Below are 19,846 nucleotides of genomic sequence, written 5' to 3'. Positions count from 1 at the left end.
GCTGCGCACGGACTCTCTAGATGCGGCGAGCGGGGGCTGCCCTTCATTGTGGTGTACGGGCTTCTCACTGCGGTGGCTTCTCTGTTTCGGGGCATGGGCTCTAGGCACGCAGGCATCAGTAGCTGTAGCGTGCAGGCTCAGTAGTTGTGGCGCACGGGCTTAGTTGCGCTGCGGCATGCAGGATCTTCCCGGACCAGGGCTCGAACCCGTGTCCCCTGCATTGGTAGGTGGATTCTTAACCATTGCACCCCCAGGGAAGCTCGTGTCCCTTTCATTTGGATGGGCTGTCTTGGAGCGTCGCACGGGGTGGCCCCACCACACCCCCAAACCAAATCTGACGTTCACCTGCTCTATCCGAGTGCTCCCAAGACCTGGCGTGGGTTTGTTCTCTCTTGGGACCCAGAATCCAGGGCATCAGAGCTGGCTTATCACCTCCTCGACAGGGAAGAAGGGGGGTCTTCCCGGAAGAAGGGCATTCTCACCCTGGTGTGACCTACCTCCGCACAGAACGATGAACTCTTTTCAATGTGGGAAACGAATAGTAAACAAATGTTCTTTGTCTATGTGAGCTTACTAGTATTTTGCTAGCAGGAATTAGGATGTTTTTACAGGACACAGCTAACTGAATTCAAGGGGCTGGACCCAGTGGGAAGGCGAGTATGGGCTGGTGAGTCCCAGAGGCTCCAGATGGTCTGTGGGTAGATTTTCCTCCCAGGACTCGGGGCCTGACTTTGCACATTGAAGCCCTATCCTGGCACCACCTAGGGCCAGGGATGGAGGCTCTGCATCTGCTGGATCCACTGGGGAGGGTGCTAGAGTCCAGGGCCTGGGTGGAGCTGGCAGCGAGGGTCCCTTGGAAGAATGTTTCCTCCAGTGGTGCTCACTATTGGACACTTAGTACATTCCAGGCCCTGAGGACACACCTTGTGTGCAATGATAGACTGAACAGCCGCAGAAGTAAGTGAGGACCTAACAGGTGATCCAGAAACAAGACCAAAGGGAGGGAGAAATGGTGCTGTTAACTCTTGGGGCTGAACCTCGTCCAGCCTAGGCTGCCTGGGCCTCACACAGGCTGGCTTCTTACTTAATCACTAACAAGAGATTACTGAGGTTTAAACGGGAGAATCACGGTCACAGATCACAGCGAACACCAGGTGAATGACACTGAGGTTCCCTTTATTTCTGACCATTTCTTTATAACTATCCACGTAGGGGTAACGCCCCTATCTACTTCTCAAGCCTGAATCCCCCTCTAGAAATTTAGATTCACATTTCTAACTCTACAAGATGCATCTCCCCGAAGATCCCATCAATCCCCCAAGTCACCATCCCCCCCGCCCAGCTCTGAATCACCTTTCCTTTTCCCGCTAACAATGAACAATTGTCTGAAACTATAGCTTGTGTTTCTTCGAGATGCGCTGACGTCTGAGCGGCAGTGTCTGCGTGCCCGCGACAAAGCCTGCGGCTCGTTCGCTGGGCTAGGCGGCCATGTAACAGGGGCACAGGATGGGCTCTGGGTTGTAGAAGGTCCTGTCGCCACAGTGCGGACAGGGGTCGCCGCTGAACCAGACCATACTGGGAAGCCCCAACTCCTGCAGCATCTGCTTGAGCCGGGCGTGCAGGTGCGCCAGGCGGCCCAGGTGGATGGTGCCGTGCACGTCCTCGTAGCTCTCCAAGGGCGCGGGGTACAGCACGAGGCTCAGCTTGCTCAGCCCCACGGTGTGGCGCAGCAGGCTCTCCAGCACAGCCATCGAGATGGGGTTGCCGCAGAAACTGAAGGTGGTGAGCTGGGAGCAGTGGCTCAGGGCGGGCAGGAGGGCGCTGAACTGGGAGTCCATGATGCCACACTCGTCCAGGTCCAGGTCCTGGAGGGTGGCCGAGGCCTTCTCGATCAGGACCCAGAGGGGCTTGGAGCTTATGCCGGTCAGGTTGACCCCGCTAAGGCTCAGATCCTTCAGCTGGCTGACGCTCGGCCACTGCGACAGATGCATCAGGTCTGCCTCTGAAATCAGGCACTTGGTAATCGACAAGGTCTCCAGGGGGTTCTTCAGACACCTGGAGAGAGACAGAGCAGTCAGGCCCGGGAGGATGGAGGTGGTGGGCGGAGGGATGTGGGGTGGCCCAGGCCTCAAGGGAAGAGAGGCCCATTTCACCAGATCCCAGTCTTCCGGAGGAGGCTGCATGGTCAAAGGAGAGGTGCCAGGTCAGCCCAAGGTTGAGCGGGGTCCTTCCCCATCCCTTATCTGCCGTGTGACGGGGTCGAGGGAAGGAATCCTCAAGTGCTCCCTGTGCTCACCCGTCAAGCGGGGGACGACATACCCCTGCCAGGTGTTGTGAGCACAGGTAAGGTAACAATGGCAGGTGCCCACCGGGGAGCCTGACCCCATGTCCCAAGTGAGAGAGGGGATCAGCAAACTACAGTATTGGGAGACATGACCTAAACTGCTTTTAACTCGGGCTTCCTTCCTGCCGCCTCCTGGACCCCATCACCTGTTTCTCTGTTCCCAGTGAGAGTACTGGGATCTGTGCTTAAAGGGCTAAGCCAGGCAAGGTCTGGCAACGTGCACAGGGGTCCAGCCGGCAGGGGCTAACTCTGGTCGCTGTATCAGCCACACACCATCCCTCACTTTCCACAACTCTTTTGTTTGTTGTTGTCCTTGTGTGATGAACACGTTTATTCTTAATGTTTTGAGTTTGCAGTCGCCAGAAAGGAAATCAATCCAACTCTTTCACACAAATAAATCGGGCTGCATTCTCTCCTCTTTCATCATTGTGTCCCAGGTAAAGCTATGATTCTATTTTAAGAATGAAGAACACATTTCTAGAAGAAATCATCTGTTACTGAAGAATTCCTATATAATCAGAAGCCTTAGAAGCAAACAATAGTTGTAATTTGGACTCGAGATTGGAGCCACTTCAATAATGATACTCATTTGACTTTTTGTTTCTCTTCTCTGGACTATTTAGGAGCAATAACTGCTAACGTCCTGATGGACGCCACAACTCTTCACTCCTGCTCCCTCCCCGTCATTTCCACAATCACCCATTTCCCACATCACACCTCACCTGGAGCCTAAAGCAACCCGGGACAGACAGGAAAGTGGGATAGGTGGGAGGGACAGGCTCACGTGGACCAGCTGCTCAGCACAGAGCTTCCGATTTGAAACCTCACGTTGGATGGGCTTTCCCCTGGTTAATGTCCTCCTGCTTAGTTATTTTCCATCATCTCAGCTTAGACATCACTCTCTCAGGAAGAATTCCCAAAGCCACCCTCACCTGGCCCAAAGCCCCCACGATGCAGATTCCCAGCAAAGAGCCCCCTTTGACAGGCATCTAACTGAAGCCACACCTCTGACCCTAACCTGGGAGGCTATGTGACAAGATGCCGGGGGACGGACTGGCGGCATCGTGTGGACCTCTGAGTGGCCCGTGCACCCTGGCACCATCCATGGCAGGCAGACAGTAGACAGACACCCCACGGATAACGAAACGAGAGAGGCCTGCCCTGGTCTGCAGAGAGACAGCACCACGCCTCACCTGAGCACCTGGTCCAGGCGGCCCTCAAGGAAGGAGATGGAATCCAGGTAGAGCTCCTGCAGGTGCTGCAGGCTGGAAAACTGGCAGGCGAGCTGGCTGACGCAACGCTCCTCCATGCCGGGGGCGGCGTGCGGCGTCATGTGGATGTGCGAGAAGAGCAGCCGGCGCAGGTTGACCATCTGGCCCAGGTGCGGCGCGAACCTGCCCAGGGTGGCCAGCTTCCAGGTGCAGTTCACCTCCAGGTCCTGGACAGAGTCGAGCTGCACCAGCTTCAGGATCTTCCTGATGTTCTGCATCGGCATGGAGAAGACCCTCAGCTTCTGACAGCACAGGCGGAGTGAGCCCCTCCTCTGCTTGACCTTCTTCAGGAGGTAGCTTAGGGACGCATCGGGGGTGCCCTCCTTGAGGCACAGGTCTATGAGCACCTCCACGGGGGCCGAGGTCTGCTTCGACCACGCCCTTGCACCTTCCACCCGGCGCCTCTTCCTCACGGGCCGGGCCACCTCAGGCTCCAGCAGTGAGCACACACCAGCCCTGGTGCCGGAACACACGGTCCAGAAGTCCTGGTGGGCGTTCCGGCGCAAATCCAGCACCTGCAGCTTCCACCGCCTGCGGGACAACGGGAGACACACTGAGCTGTGCGGAGACCCACGGGGACCAGGACCGCACGGCTCAGAACCCAGCCAAGGGTGCTACACCCCAGACACCAGCTGCTCCTCGAGCTTCCGGGGCCCCTCCTGGTCCCCACTTTAAGCGCCACGAGGAGGGGGTGAGCCCACGTGCCTTTTGTCACCTCTGCACCTTAAGTAGCCCTGCACGCCCGAAAGCCTATTCCCAGAGTGGCCCCGCCACGGCCCCAAGGCCTCCCCGTGGCCCCGCACCACACCCCACCCGATGCCAGCTGTGTCTTGCTCAGACCCCCAGGCCCCACCCGCCTGCTGGGGCGCCCTCACCTGGGGCGGACCTCCTGGGCAAGCAGGACGTCCAGGCCGTCGATTGCAGCTTGGAAGGTCTCCAGGTGAGGCTTGTGCTCCTTCATCAGGGACCCCAGCGGGAGGCAGGGGAAGGGCCAGGCCTGCACCATCGCCTTCACGGCCTGGCTGTGCATCCCGGCAAAGGCCGCGGAGAACAGGGGTGGGAAGAGCTCAGCGGGCAGCTCCTCCAGAGTGGCGATGGCCAAGGCCTCATCCCTCAGCAGGCTCTGGACGGCCAGTTCCAGGAGTTTCGGCGGGGCCCGGATGCCCACCCTGAAGAATCTGCTCAAGAGTGAGTACTGGAGGGACACCAGAGAGCAAGGGGTGGGTCCTTCTCCGGCCAAGGACCGGCGACCCTGCCGTCCCTCCACCCTCTAGGGGACCCAACGCAGGGCCAAAGACACCCCTCTGGCCACAAGGCCACAGCTCTGGCCCTGCTGGCGCCAGCCCCAATGAGGGGACGAGGTGACCTCTCGCCCTATCCCATATCCACCCATGCTGCATTTAATCCCAGCCCCTCTGAAAGGTGGGTACCTAGAAGCCTGACAGCTGACCCCACCCTCTCCGGAGAAAAGCTTCTGATTATCACTCAAGGACTGAAAACAACAGGAATAAGGAGTTTAGCCCAACACGGTCTCTTCCTAAACTCCAACAAATAACCCAGATGGGAAAGGTGGAGGAGTACCACACAGTGGGTACTGTTACCCCATTTAAAAATCTTTAAATCAGAAACCATAAAGCAGCATGACAGTATTTGATAGCATGTGATGTTAGAGATTAAGAAAAATAAAAACTGATTCCAAGATGTACCTATGAGTATTATTATTATGGAATTTTTTTTTATTCCATGGAATTAAAAAAAAACTTTTCATTTCTAAAATGAAAACAAACCAAAAAAGCCCTTTAAACTAGTAAAAATCACAAAACCATAAATGATATGAACTATAATTACTAGTCACAAACCAAATATGTAACATGTCATCCAAAAATTCCAACTAATTAGATGTCTTACATCAATAAAAGAAAAAAAATCTATTTGGTTAAGAAATACTGTAACTGTCTATGAGTGGCATAACCAGAGCAGAAATCAAAACGTTTGGGATTAAGGCAAAACTTCACATAGAAGCAAAAGCAAAGCCTGCTACTGCAAACGTGTACAGAAGGCGAAGAAAAATTCTCTACAGGACCTTGGCCTGCATGGCCTGTCCTGTGGAGACCCTGGCTGGGGCAGTGGTCAGGGCCCGAGGCCCCAGATGCCAGGGCGGGTGTGGTGCAAGGAGCAATGTGCTCAGGCCTCTGAGTCCCTCCTCTGGCTCCTGAGGAGCCATGAGAGGCCTTCCTGGCCACACTTTTCAGATCCCAGCTGAAATTTCCATTTCAAATGGAAAGCGGAATCTTACTACTGGAAATCCATCCAGCTAACGCTGATTTGACTTTCTCCTTACACACAACTGATAGGATCCTCTGTCCACTCGTGAAAGCGAAAGATAAAAGAAGAAAACCAACCTGCAAGCATATTTGTTCGAGGAGCATGGGCCACATCAAAACCATCCCAATGTCTGAGTTAAGACAGCTTTGTGCAGACCTAGTGGTGTCACCCCAAAGGGAAAAGAAATATAACACAATTCCTGAGAACCACACAGTCACTTATACGTAACCTACAACTGCAAAATGTGTGCCCGTTCATGGGGGAACAGAGGTAACACTGAGGGATGGCGGGTCCTCCAGATTTTGAGGCTTAAGGCTTCCCCAAAGGAGGTCAGGTCAAAATGACAACTAGGAGCTGGCTGGGAAGAGGGAGGGGCTGGGCGTTTGTAATGAGACCAAGGAAATTACCCAAGACCAGGGAAAGTGTGTTGTGTTTGGAGGAATTCAGAGACCTTTGTCAGGATGGGCCTGAGAAATTGCCAGCAGGAGTGGCTACGGGGGGACCTGGTGGATCCCTTAAAGCCAAGGCAAACCCAAGACTCAATCTTCCTCCCTCTGGCCCTGGAGCAAAGGGTGTTTCCTCCCAGAAGCGGGGATATGCAAATTGGCTTGACAAGATGAAATGTAGGCACGTGGGCTGGGAGAGGCCGAAACTGTGCTGGTGGCCAAACCTGGGACACACCTTATCCAGCCTGAAAGCCACTGAGGGGTCAGGGCTGTGGGCTCTTTGGGCTCTTGGAGGCAGGGAGGGAAACAAACGTGGGCCAAGCACACATATCGGTGTCAGCAAAGGGCTGCAACCAGAAGAGGACTTGCCCCGAGGCTCAGGCGTCCTCTTCCACATCCCAGCCCAGGCTCTGTCCAGCAGCTTCAACCCTCATCATGACCTTCAAAGGCCCCTTCCCAGTGTTTGTGGATAACTTAACATTTCCTCAATCCTAGGAAACAAGTAATGCAAAGCGGCTTCAAAAAGCCCCCCGACCCCTCCCCTAAGGCTTTCACTTACAGGGTTTCTGATGCGAGAGCACCATTAGGCCCACAAGCAAAATTCAGCTTTTCTCTTGCTCTGCGTTAAGCACAGCTACTCTAACACCGAACTGCTCCTCAGGGGACGTGAAGCTCTGTTCAGTATTCAAAGGTTTGGGGGCGATGCCCCTGCTGGGCTGGCTCACACGTTGGTTCTGTTGAGGTTTCAGAATACAGGCTGACGGAACCTCTCCACCCCCTGCATTGTGACGCCCCGACAATTCTATTCTGTGGGCGAGGTGGCAGCATTCTCTGAAGGATGCTCTCTGGTTTGGTAATTTCCCAGAGACTGCTTTCTCCACATTTCTACCGTCCCTATCAGCAGTTTGCCTAAAACAGGGTTAAGCTAGAATGTGCTCTATGGACACTCAACTCCCAGACCATCACCTGGATGATCAGCTGCAGGAAGTCGAGATTAGTAAGTTAAGCAGAATGTTCCTGATTCTGGAGCAGCCACTGAGTGGTGCTCGCACTTGTCATCCAGCGCCGCAAATAACCTTCAGAGAAAAGCTGAAATTCAGTTAGTTTCCTTTTCAGCCTGGTGAGCCAGGGACTTGGCCAGAGATGGACACTGCCATGCTCCACTCAGGGAGTAACCAGAAGACCTGCTTGGGGGAGGGGTGTGGATGGATCTGCCCCACAGAGCGTTAGGAAGAGATGACTGACTTCACGTGGACCTCGGGGAAACAGGAAATGGCAGACGTCCAAGCCTGGGATGTTTCCATGGGAACCCAGCATCCAGGAGATCCAAGGAGGCAGGAGGGACCACTGCCTTCGAATGATGTAAAAATGGGAAGTATAAGCCGAACATTCTTCCCCAGCGAGGCAGGGGACCCCCCTCTGTCCACCTCCACCTCCATGCAGAGCCTGTTTGTCCGGAGGCAGAAGGACCAGGGGCACAGCTGTAGGAAGACCTGTCCTTCCTGCCCAGTGTCAGGACTGGCCCAGGACGACTCCCAAGGCCCAAGCATGAGTCAATTGGGGGGACGTTTCTACCACGTCCTGGTCACCTGTTCTCATGATGCACAGGCCAGAGCAGCCTCTGAGCTCATGGTGGGGGGGTGTCCTGTCCCCCTTCCCGTCTCCAGTCACAGAATTTCTACTGGGAACGCAAAGCATCTGCCCCCAGGGCCTTCCTGGGGTCTTTAGAATGCATGTGTGTCCCCAGGTTCCTGCTCCTGGCCTGTGCTGATGGGGCAGCCCCCTCTTTCTGCATCCCTGGCAAGTCAGCCCACCTCTCCCAGAGCCTGGGGTGTGGCCACGATGCGGGGAGGGTGAGGGACCGGACATCCTTCCACTGGCATCAACAGAAATCACGATTTCTCCCCAATTCTTCTGACGTAACGAGTGTAGAAGAAGGTAAAGAAAAGGCCAGCTGCTTTTCTGCATTCAAAGAAGCACCAGAAATGCTGGAAGATGACCCTTCCTGGCTTCCAGAGGAAGACCCCAACCCTGCTGGTCTTCAGAGGTGCCAGGCTGACAGAGGCCCTGGGTGCCAGGCCGATGGTGGCTTCTGCTCCTTCGGCTCTCTTGACCCAGCCTTGAGCAGACAAGATCCCACCCCGGATCTGGTACGTCTCCTTTCCCTCTGCAGTCAGATCTCTTCTTGCCCTGGAACATTTTGCCCTCTGGGCCTTTTGAAAAATCGAAGGTCTCTGTCAGCCCTCTCTGCCTCTTCCTGCACTTGGCAAGATGTGGTTCCACTTCACATCCAACGACATCTAGACCGAAACAAGCAAGTCTCCCCACTTCTTCCTCCCCAGTGAGGACACGTCTGACATCCAGGTCACCCTGGGTCCAGCCAGTTAATCCTGAGGGAAGTGCTTCTAGAGGCAAGTAGGGGTGCGGGAGGCTGAGGGCCCACTCCAGGCTGGTTGGGCGGGGGATGGCCCAGGACGAGGGCGGAGGAGGGAAATGGCAGCAGAGCCGGCGGCCTGGTTTCCTGGCTCTCAGAAATGTGTCCCTTATATGCTGAAGCCATGTCTGGGACCACTAAGGGCACTTGGGGACTGGGAGTGTCCCCAGGATCTGGCTCTGTTGGCCTTGGCCTGGGGGAGGTGCCACTGGCTGTCCCCACTGCCAACTCCAAGGGACAGAGAGGGAGCACTGACCCTAGACACAAAGATGAGAGAGGTTCAGAGAGAAGGGGAGGCTCCAGTCTTGGCCTTTGGCCCCGGAGAGGATGCTTCTCAGGACTTTGCACGGTCAACCTCGGTATTGCCTGAGATGGTGGGAACTGTGCTTTTGGACAGAGGAGGAGAGAAGAGGGGTCTGGTGTTCATCCCTGTCATCCAACTGACCCCGACTCTCCAACACCAAGCCATAAGGTTACTGTGGCTCAGAGTGACACCAGGTGCGTTAGGCTGTCCGGCCCTTTGCACTGGACTGTTTTCCACTGGAGGAGGGTCAGTGAGCCTCAGGACTCGGGGAGCACTGGCTCCACCTTTGAGGGGACAGCCCACCCTGTGCTGAGGGCTGGCAGGAGATACCAGGCAGAGGGGACGTGCTCACAGGGAGGTCTCCCGCCCAGCTGGTCCCCTCGCCCCCATACCCAGACTCCCCCTCTATCGGCAACCCTCGATTTACTCAAAACATTTACAGAGTGCCTGGAGCAGACCATCCACTGCTGTTCTGGGGAGGAACAGCCCAGTGAAAATGTCATGGTCGTCTTCTAGTTAGAAGTACATACTAGGGAGATGATATACAACAGGGTAAGTATAACTGACACTGTTGTAGGTTATGTATGAAAGTCATTGAGAGAGTAAATCCGAAGAGTTCTCATCACAGGGAAAAACGTGTTTTCTGTATAATTTTGTATCCATATGAGATGATGCATGTTAAGTCAACTCATGATGCTGCACCCTTTCAACTTATACAGGGCTGTATGTCAATTCTATCTCAGTAAGACTGGAAGAAAGAAAATGTCATGGTCTCCCACTCAGGGTGTCTCTGAGGCACGGACCTTGCATTCAACTAAGCAGACAAATGAAAAACAAGCAAGTCGAAAAAATAATGACAGGCGGACGTGGCCTGCACGGTGAGGCAGGGACACCAAGGCGACCAAAGCCAGCCTTCATAATCTAAGGCAAAACATGACTTTTCCTGCAGCCGTTACATATTTTTTGAAAACGTTAAGAACCCTCTTAACACGATCCACTGTAATGTTTAGAAAAGTAAAAATAGTAAAGCTATTTTTTTTTTTTTTTTTTGCAGTACGCGGGCCTCTCCCTGTTGTGGCCTCTCCCGTTGTGGAGCATAGGCTCCGGACGCGCAGGCTCAGCGGCCATGGCTCACGGGCCCAGCCGCTCCGCAGCATGTGGGATCCTCCTGGACCCGGGCACGAACCCGTGTCCCCTGCATCGGCAGGCGGACTCTCAACCACTGCGCCACCAGGGAAGCCCAGTAAAGCTATTTTTTTTAGTACACTGTGATTTTAAGCACTGTGAAAAAGTGTTTTGTTTCTTTGCGAAAAACTCATCAAGAATCCTCTCAACACTGCTTCCCTGCTTCTCATCACATAACTTGCAGTCGGGGCTGAGTGTCCTTCCTAAGCCCGGACAACTTATCGCTCTGCCTTTATTTTATTTTTTTTAATTTATTTATTTACTTTTGGCTGCATTGGGTTTTCGTTGCTGCATGCGGGCTTTCTCTAGGTGCAGCGAGCGGGGGCTGCTTTTCGTTGTGGTGCGTGGGCTTCTCATTGCGGTGTCACTCTGCTTTCTAAGCCTGGATCTGCTTCCAACATTTCACCCTTTTAGTTTTCAGGGCCTGACATTATCTCCAAGTTCCTTTACTGTGAAGATGTTTGCTGGCATCACCGCCTCTGGGACATCTTCATTTTTTTGTCACAACCATGCCCTTCATTGAAGCTTCTCCACGAGATGGGGACAAGGAGCCTGAAGCTGGATTCCGAATCAGAATGACGAGTCAGTCAACAATTCCTCGTGTTTGGTAGAGCTTAAATCACCAAAGCGTTTCACTCTCCTAGCCTCGGGTTCTCCCTCAAGATCTGAAATGTCGGCAGGGGCCTTAAATTGCTTTTTCCTTTCCCGGTGCAGTGGCTGAGGCTCAAAAGGGCGAGTCCTTTGCACCTGTGTCACAGAGCCAGCCACAAGAGGGTGACACGGGAACGAGGCCCCTGGCTCCTGGTCCAGGGCTCGCTAAGCCATCAACGTGCCAGCCCAGTGGGAGTGTGCCCGGGGAAGTCGCCTGCGGATGGGAACAGCCCACTCTGTTCGTGGACAGTGGACAAGGTCGGGGACGAGAGCGGAGGACAGGAGCCTCCATTCAGGGGACATCACCCACCACAGTCTAGGCACTCAGCAGCTCTGTGGGTCCTGCCAGGTCTTCCAGGAAGATGGAGGCAGGGGCGATATATCGGGGGGAAATCCAGAAAGGCCTGCACTCACTGGTACCTCGGCTCAGCAGCCGTACCCCGGGAGCTCAGGATCCAGGAAACCTCCCAGCACTGCTTGCCCTCGCCAGGACGAAGGAAGCAGATTCGCTGATACGGTGTCGCCTGAAGGATTTGGGAAGCAGCTGTGCACAGAGGTCCCTCCCACACGTGAGGCAGGGGCTAAGAAAGGTGTGGGGAGCCCAGCCTGGCGCCATGGCTGCAGAAGTGCTCGTGGGGGTCTCCGCCATGGCTTGGGGTCTGCTCATGGTCTGTCTGCACAGGTGAGAGGCACTAAGGAGGGGACCATCTGGCAGCCCAGGGCTGACCCTCTTTTCTCCCTCCACCCTCAACATCTCCGGAGTGATGACCTTGACCTCTCCCCTTTGCACATCCTGCTCCTCTCTGGGTCCCGAGCCCAGTCTGTCCTGACAACCACTCAGTGTCTGTGTTTAATACAGGGCTGTGGCTCTGGGACAGAGAGGCCACATTTCCTGCTCTGGAGGCAGCAGTGATACTGGGGGTTACAGCCCGGTGCGCTGGCATCAACAGCACCCATGTGCTGCCCAGCACCCCCAGTGCACGAGCTCGTCCTCGCTCCTGGGGTCCCTCTCCATCCTCCAGCTCCAGGTCCGCCTCCCTGGCCACCTTGGGCTGAAGCTGGAGGACTCGTTGTGCCCTCGGGGTGCTTTCTTTCCGGGACCGCCCCTAGGCCCAGGGGTCCCAGCCCACCGCTTAGGGAGACCAAAACCTCCCTGGGCTCACCCACCCTGCCCCTGCCCACCACCACACAGGACTCAAGTCTCTGGGGGCTGATGCCAGCCCTGCTCCTTCGCCCCAAGCACAGGTTCTGAACGTAACCGTGGCTTCGGGAATGGGACCCCAACACATTGCAGCTGCTTCTTCTAAGAAGGCAGCAGGATGAAAGCTCTCTTGGGAAAATGACTTGGAAAAATAAAGGCTGCTCATCCTCCTCCCGCTGTGAGGGCTTCAGGATGCAGATTGCATGCAGCTCCACGATTAACAGCACTGAGGGGGCAACAGGACACCCTGGGACATGATGAGGTGCAGGGGACCAGTTTACCTGAACATGTCTTCCGCCACGCTGGTCCAGCTCACGCTGGCCTCAGGTCCTCCGACACCTGGTCTCCCTGGTTTCCTACCATCTCAGTCACCCGTCTCCACCCAAGTCTGAGAATAAGAACCCAAATTCTCGAGCTTCCCTCGTGGCGCAGTGGTTGAGAGTCCGCCTGCTGATGTAGGGGACATCGGCAGGGTTCGTGCCCCGGTCCGGGAAGAGCCCACATGCCGCGGAGCGGCTGGGCCCGTGAGCCATGGCCGTTGAGCCTGCGCGTCCGGAGCCTGTGCTTCCCAATGGGAGAGGCCACACAGTGAGAGGCCCACATACCGCAAAAAAAACTCCTCAAGAAAAACAACAAAAAAAACAAGAGCCCAAATTCTCCAAAAAACAAAGACACGGTGTGTTCACACGTGTAGTTACGAAGCCACAGTGAGAACTCTGCTGGGCGAACTGAAAACCGGAGCCCCGACCCTGCCGTTTCAGTGAGAATCTCTTCGTATCTCCAAACCCGAGAAATTTCTCATCGGCTGAAGCAGCAGACAGTCGAAGGAAAGACCTGATGCTCGGGTCAAAGGGACCTTCCTCTAAGGGCACTAACCACCGTCCTGCAGCCCCAGTTCTGCCCCTTTCTCTGGCCCCCACACCCTGGCACCTCCCGAGGGAACCCCATTTCCAGCGCAAAGCAGCGCCCAATGAGCTCCGGCCATCCCCGCAGACCCGGGTGCCCTGGATTATTACGTCCCCCACGCGGCGCTGCGGCCTCTTCACGGGGCACGTGGCCCGGGTAGGCCCAAGGCGGCCCCCCACCGCCTGTGGCCTCCGCTCCAGCCCCAGGTCGTGACAGCTCGTTTTCGGCTGGAGAACAGGAGCGGGGGCCCGCTGGGGGCCCCGGGGACTAGCTCAAGGTCACCCCACGGGAACGCGGGGGCACCAGGACGGGAACTTACCTTTCGTGCCGCAGCGCCACGCCACACGATCCCCCGCTTGGGCTCTGCGGACAAAGAACCGCGAACTCAGCAGCGCCCCGCCCGGAAACCACGCGGCCCGACCAATCCTGCTTTCTGTTTCCTCCTGGGGCAAATCTCACGAGATCCTGGGATCGCGAGTGGGGTCTTCCAGGCAGTCTAGAAGGGGTTCCGTTTAGTAGGCGGGGAGGGAGTGCAGAGAGGGGGAGGGGTGGCGTCTGTGGCCATGCCCACTGGACGGCCGGGTGGTGAGAGTGGGGATGGGGTGGGTCAGGGGTGGGATGGGGGAAAGGTAGGGTTAGGGGGATGGGGAGGAGATGGGGGGATGGGTGAAGTGGGGGTAGGAGATGGGATGGAATGCAAGTGAGGTGGGGGAGGGAGGAATCGTGGAATGGGGGAAGGGAATGGGGTAGGATGGAGAACGGGGTGAGGTGGGGATGGGGTGGGTGTAGGTGGGGGGGTGGGGAGGGGTGGGCGTGGGCTGGGATGAAGGGGCTCTTGAGATCCGGAGGGAGGGGTTGAGGCTTAGAACCCCCCACCTCCAACTCCTCCCCCACCCCCACCTCTGGGCCTGTTCTTCCGCAACCCCTTCCTCTCTGTGGGGCGTGGGGTGCCAGGGCCGGCTCCCGGGCCCCCGCCCCACTCCCACCTCCCACTTGTCGATAAGATGTCCCTGCCCTTGGCCAGGCCAGTGGCCCCTACTCTCTCGACTTTACCACTTATGTGACCCCTGGGGCAGCGGAGACCCCAGCCAGGGTTTGACTAGATAGTCCTCCCTCCAGATTGTGCTTCCCACCCACCCCACCCCCCCACCCCCCCATATGGTTTTTCAGAAGCCAAACGGTTGCTGTGTCTGCTCTCTTCACCTCCGTCTGACCTCCGCAGCCCCTCTGATGGCCTCAGCTTGTGCTGGTCCTGAGTGCAGGGTTCACCTCTTTTCACCAACGGACCCCTTCGGACAAAGTCAGGAAGGGGCCTGGAAAAGGAAGTGTGGGCGGGGCGGGGCGGGGCGGAGCGGGGCGGGAGCCTCCCAAGCGGTGCCCCTCAACCCTGGGGATGTCGCGTCCGGGCCACCAGGGGGCACTGGAGACATGGAATCCAGGACGGTTTTGGCACCTCCTTCCTCCCAGCCCCTCTAGGGGAGAAAGTCGGGCTTCTGGAGAGATGGTGAGAGCCAGGTGGGTGAGGATTCTTGCCTGGAGGGGTTAAGAGCAAAGCGGAACTCCAGCCCTGTCACTAACGCTGGCCTGGGGGACCTCCTTTGGGTCCTTTGAATTCAGCTTCCTCACTCAAGCCCAGTAAGTGTGAGGCTGTGTCCTTGTGGTCCAGGTGACCCTAAATCTTTAACCACAGGCCACCGGAAGGTAGTGGTGGCCAAGAATAACAGGCAGGGCAGTAGTGATGGCTATCTTTCGTGGCTCAACCCTGCCATTCCCCCACACATCCCCCGTGCCTGTGAGCTAACAGAGGTTAAGGTGTCCAGCTACACCCATGGTGGGATGGATGGATGAATGAATACATAGGTACATACAAATGAGGGAATTGTGTTGATCCCCCTGGACCTGGGATTGTTACCTGGAACAGGGCTGGTAAAACCTCAATTTTTTCACTTTGGAACTGGAGCCTCAGCCTCCCCCTCCTTCCTCTTGTCCAGACTCATTCAACAAACATTTGTCCTTGAGAGGCTGCTGCTGCAACACTCAAGGAGATAGTGCTCATAAGTTTTAGGATGGAACCAGAAAAAAACCAAACCAAAACAAGAAGACCATTGTTTTAAAGTGGCAGGTTGTAACTAATTCTCGGAGAGGGCAAAGGATGCATCTGTGGGACTTGAAATGGAAAGGGGATCCCTTTGAAGATTGCTGAACGTTATTTTCATGATTCGATGGCTGATTTAAGGCCTGATTTCAGGTTGACACACTGAAAAGATGACGTCGGAGATATTTGAAAGCAAAGGTCACAGGATTGCTTATATTGTATGATATAGTCCTATTCATGTACAAGTAAACATGAAAGTAACATTCATTCATTTCATTGCTTCAAGCAATGCTCACAATGTTTACCACGTTCCTGGGGCTAGACTAGGCCTGGAGTAGAAGAAGCAGTGAAAGTTACAGGGACCCCCCCCCCCACCTCCTGGAATACATGTAATTCTTTTTCCTGAACATTGTACTTAAGCATGTCAAGATGTCCAGAAGGTGGTCACTAAAATATTAACGCTGCCCATGGTCAAATAATTTTCTATATTTTGGGGGTGTTTTTGCTTGTTTTTTGTGGTTTTGTTTTGTTTTGCTTTTTGGCCTCGCCACATGGCACGTGGGATCTTATTTCCCTGCCACCCAGGGATCGAACCACGCCCCCTGCAGTGGAAGCACGGAGTTCTGACCACTAGACGGCCAGGGAATTCCCAACTTTTCTATATTTGGGAGTAAACTTTTCCATCATAAATGTTTTCCTTGACCAGTGATTTATTTTGGAGATATGAAGAAATTCAGTCACCCCACACAGCCTCTAGTCCCCCAGTCTGCTGCAAGATTAAGCTGACAAGGAAGGTCTTGGAGAGAATCCAGGATGGCTGGTCTGCGTTCCTAAGGCCGTATGTCCTGATTTGGGGGAACCACCACTTTTGAAAACCCTTTTGGGGGACTCTCCTGGCGGTACAGTGGTTAAGACTTTGCCTTCCAATGCAGGGGGTGTGGGTTTGATCCCTGGTTGGGGAGCTAAGATCCCACATGCCTCGCGGCCAAAAAACCAAAACATAAAACAGAAGCAGTATTGTAACAAATTCAATAAAGACTTTAAAAATGGTCCACATCAAAAAAAAAAAGAAAGAAAATCCTTTTGGGGTAGCTATGAATGAGCTCAGAGGGAAAGGCAGGAGCCTTCAGGTAGAGGGCAGCATCCTTCCATCCCACACTCAAACTCAGGCCTCCTGCAGTCAAGGGCCTTGCAGATGCAGAGGGCAGGAAGCCCCTCCCCAGGTGTGTGTGTGGTGGAAGGGGGAGATCAGGTGTGTGGGGAGGGGAACTCATCAGAAGGCCAGGTGCTCCGTGTCCCTCAGAACCAGCTTCAGAACAACTTCTTGGGAAGAAGATATCCTCCCCCCCACCCCTTCCTGGCTGGGCCAGGGCATCTGCCCACTCCCCTGCGTGCCAAGCCTCAGTGCTTGGAGCAAAGGAGGAACTGAGAAGCATCCAGTCCTTTGAGGGTCTGGATAGAACACGAGCAGAGGAAGGAGGAGTTTGCCCCTTTCCAGTCTCGCTGTTGAGCGGGGACATCTCATCTCATTTTCCTCCGTCCTCAGCAACTTCGGTATCAGGTCTTAGGACTTGGTCTGAATCACACCAACAGCTTTCCTGAGTCTGCAACTTGCAGACTGTGGGACTTAGTCTTACCTTTAATAACAGACTTTATTATTTTAACCAGTGTGTAAAATAAAAAAGCACAAACATGTTCAAAACACACTTAAGCAATAGTCATGAGTCAAAACTGATTGCTTCGCCCAAACATCTTTCTCCTTTTCCCTCAATCCCCAAGGCAAGCCTTTAGCTTTCCCCACCATTGGCCATAGAGTCACCTCTCTTGGGCTCCTGAAATGTCTGTCACTTGGTATGAAGAGCTGCCTCACAGGCATAACCTGGTACCAAGGCTGTGGTGGGGTGGGCTAAATAGTCCTGGGGTGAGGGTCCAGGCCACCTGGTGTGGCAGGTGACACATCCCATCGTGAAGGGACTTAATGGACAAAGGGAAATGAGGTTAGAGGGGATGGAAGGGATCGGGGGCCTGGTGCTGAGCTTGATGGGGAAGGAGGGAGGAGGGGAGGGCGATGCAAGAGGGATTTCCAGCCCCCACTCAGCTGCCTCCCAGGGGCTTGGTTGGCACCGTCTGCAGCCACCAGGGGGCAGCAAGGGCCAGGATTTGGGGAAGGTACTTGAGGGTTACACTGTCCTGCATGAAGTTTCAAGAGGGGCTCCCCACGGAACACTTCTTATGTCCCAAAGCATTTGTACCCCAGCAAATCATCTTAAAAAGTGCTAATAAATGGCCCAGGGCTCAGGCTTGGGCCTCAGACTCAGAGCACTGCAGAGACAGAGGCTGGAGGGGAATGTGAGGACCCTCCAAACTGAGGGGGATAAGAAGGAGTTGGGGTGGGGGAGGGATGGATTGGGAGCTTGGGACCAGCAGATGCAAACTATTATATATAAGATGGATAAACATCAAGGACCTATGGTATAGCACAGGGGACTGTATTCAATATCCTCTGATAAACCATAATGGAAAAGAATATGAAAAAATGTATATAGAGTATAACTAAATCACTTTATTGAACAGCAGGAATTCACACAGCATTGTAACTTAAGCACACTTCAATAAAAATGTTCAGTTTCTTGGTTATTTTCTTTCTTTTTCTTCTGTTTTTCATTTTTCGCAGCACTATGCGGCATGCAGGATTGGAGCTCCCCGACCAGGGATCAAACCTGCACCCCCTGCAGTGGAAGCACAGAGTGTTAACCACTGGACTGCCATGGAAGTCCCTTCAATAAAATGTTTTTAAAAAAGAGGGAGTTGAGGGGTTACTGTCCCCAGCTCTGCCTCTGACTTCTGGAAAGCGGGGCAGATGTATCTTTCAGCCGCCTGGGTTCAGGGCCTCTCCTTTGTCCCAAGAGCACAGAGGGGACCTTCTGGGATTCCTCCCCCAGGAACCATGATGACTCTCACACCAGGAGAGACAGGAAATCCCGGGCTGGATTCCTTTCCCACATCCTGTCATGGACTCGTTCTGTCCTTACAAACCATGTGAAGGAGTTAATTCTCCAGGATTGTCTGCTGTCCAGGGATGTAGAAGAATCTGGAACAAACCATGTCAGAGGGGGTGAGAAGAAGGGGTGAGGACAGGCAGGTGCAGGAAGCAGATTTGCATGGAAGCCCCTCCCTCCTCTGGGGGGGAGCGGATAAGAGAGTTCTGGGGGACCAGGCTGAGGGCTGGGGGCTCAGAAGGCAGCGTCTGGGGCGTCTCCACCATGGCCTGGGCTTTGCTCCTTGTCACCCTCCTCACTCAGGACACAGGTGAGGCCTCCAGGGAAGGGACCCCAGGGACATCTGACTGATCATTTGTGTCTTTGTCCTCTGGGTGACAGAACTGACTAGAGTGTGTTTCTCCTCTTTCCAGGGTCCTGGGCCCAGTCTGGCCTGACTCAGCCTCCCTCAGTGTCCGGGAATCTGGGACAGACGGTCACCATCTCTTGTGCTGGAACCAGCAGTGACATCGGGTATTCTAATGCTATCAGCTGGTACCAACAGCTCCCAGGCACGGCCCCCAAAACCTTGATTTATGAGGTCAATAAACGACCCTCAGGGATCCCTGATCGCTTCTCTGGCTCCAAGTCTGGCAACACGGCCTCCCTGACCATCTCTGGGCTCCAGGCTGAGGACGAGGCTGATTATTACTGTAGCTCAGATTCAAGTAGTAGCAGTTGGCACAGTGGTCCAAGGTCACGGGGAAGTGAAACCAAAACCTCCCTTTAGCTCCCTCCAGCCCCTTCACTCTTAAATACAGGCTTTCAGTTGTTGCTTGTTTGTTATTATTTTATTCGCCAATAATTACAAACTTAAATGAATTTGAAGATTTCATAAAGAACTGCTTCATACCTTTTTCCCAGATCCATCATTTTTCACTATTGCCATCTTCGCTTTTCATTACATCAGCTTATCTCTCATTTCCTCTCTTTGCCTATATGTGTGTGTGTGTGTGTATGTATTTGGATGTGTATCCATATATAAACATCCATAAATATACCTACTCAACACACCCACACACGTAAACAAAACATTCATTTTCTGAACCACTGGGAATAGGTTTCATTCATCAGCATCTAAGACTTAATACATTTCTTTTAGACAGAGTTCACATGAAATCACAGTCATCATTTAAGGTGTAGAATCAGGGTTTTTAATGTATTGACAAGTTAGTCCATCCATGATCACTCCAGAGTCCAGATGCTTCCTGCCCCTCAAGACACACGTCATCCACCTGCAGTCACTCCCTGTCCCCCTCGGACCTTTGTGCCAGGATCCCCCCACATAACCTAATGTTTCCAGGCTCATTCCTGTGGAAGCATATTCACTACTTCCCCCTTCTTACAGCCGGATAATACTGCATTATAAGGATGTACTTCATCTGATGGATCAAGTAATCAATTCACAGATTCACATTCATTTTTTCTCTCTCCTGTCACAACCCATTACAGAGTGATCCTTTCGGAGCCTAGGGAATGAAAATTCTAGGTTCACCTCACTTCCCGAGATGAAATGAAAACACGACATTCCCCTCAGGGACGTCTTCAGGAGGCAGTCAAGGCTTCCTCTTCTCTCCTTCTCAGAGCCTCCTAAGGATCCCGGGTGGGGGCGTCTCCCCTTCCCTCTAGCTGCTGTTTGCATGTGT

At 54.2% G+C, this 19,846-nt stretch overlaps 1 protein-coding gene across 6 annotated transcripts; it reads right to left on the bottom strand.

Annotated features, from left to right (window-relative positions):
* Nucleotides 1-1,168: 1,168 nt before the first annotated feature.
* On the bottom strand, nt 1,169-14,364 carry LOC307197470 (melanoma antigen preferentially expressed in tumors-like). 6 transcript variants are annotated; one of them, XM_079943378.1, is made up of 6 exons: nt 14,271-14,364; nt 13,387-13,430; nt 6,018-6,096; nt 4,491-4,810; nt 3,538-4,146; nt 1,169-2,055 (listed from the first exon to the last, which is right to left on the bottom strand). In XM_079943378.1, the coding sequence occupies exons 3-6, from the start codon at nt 6,060-6,062 to the stop codon at nt 1,479-1,481; spliced, it is 1,551 nt and encodes a 516-aa protein (XP_079799504.1). In that variant the 5' UTR covers nt 6,063-6,096; nt 13,387-13,430; nt 14,271-14,364; the 3' UTR covers nt 1,169-1,478. The 6 variants fall into 6 exon arrangements, with proteins under 6 accessions (XP_079799504.1, XP_079799507.1, XP_079799505.1 ...); XM_079943381.1 differs by having other exon boundaries at nt 4,491-4,793; XM_079943379.1 differs by having other exon boundaries at nt 14,282-14,358.
* Between the last annotated feature and the right edge of the window lie 5,482 nt (nt 14,365-19,846).

This window comes from Stenella coeruleoalba (genome assembly GCF_951394435.1).
Source record: "Stenella coeruleoalba genome assembly, chromosome: 14".
Taxonomy (NCBI): Eukaryota; Metazoa; Chordata; class Mammalia; order Artiodactyla; family Delphinidae; genus Stenella; species Stenella coeruleoalba.
The sequence above is the reverse complement of the archived record's forward strand: the minus strand, read 5'-3'. Positions and strand labels throughout refer to the sequence as shown.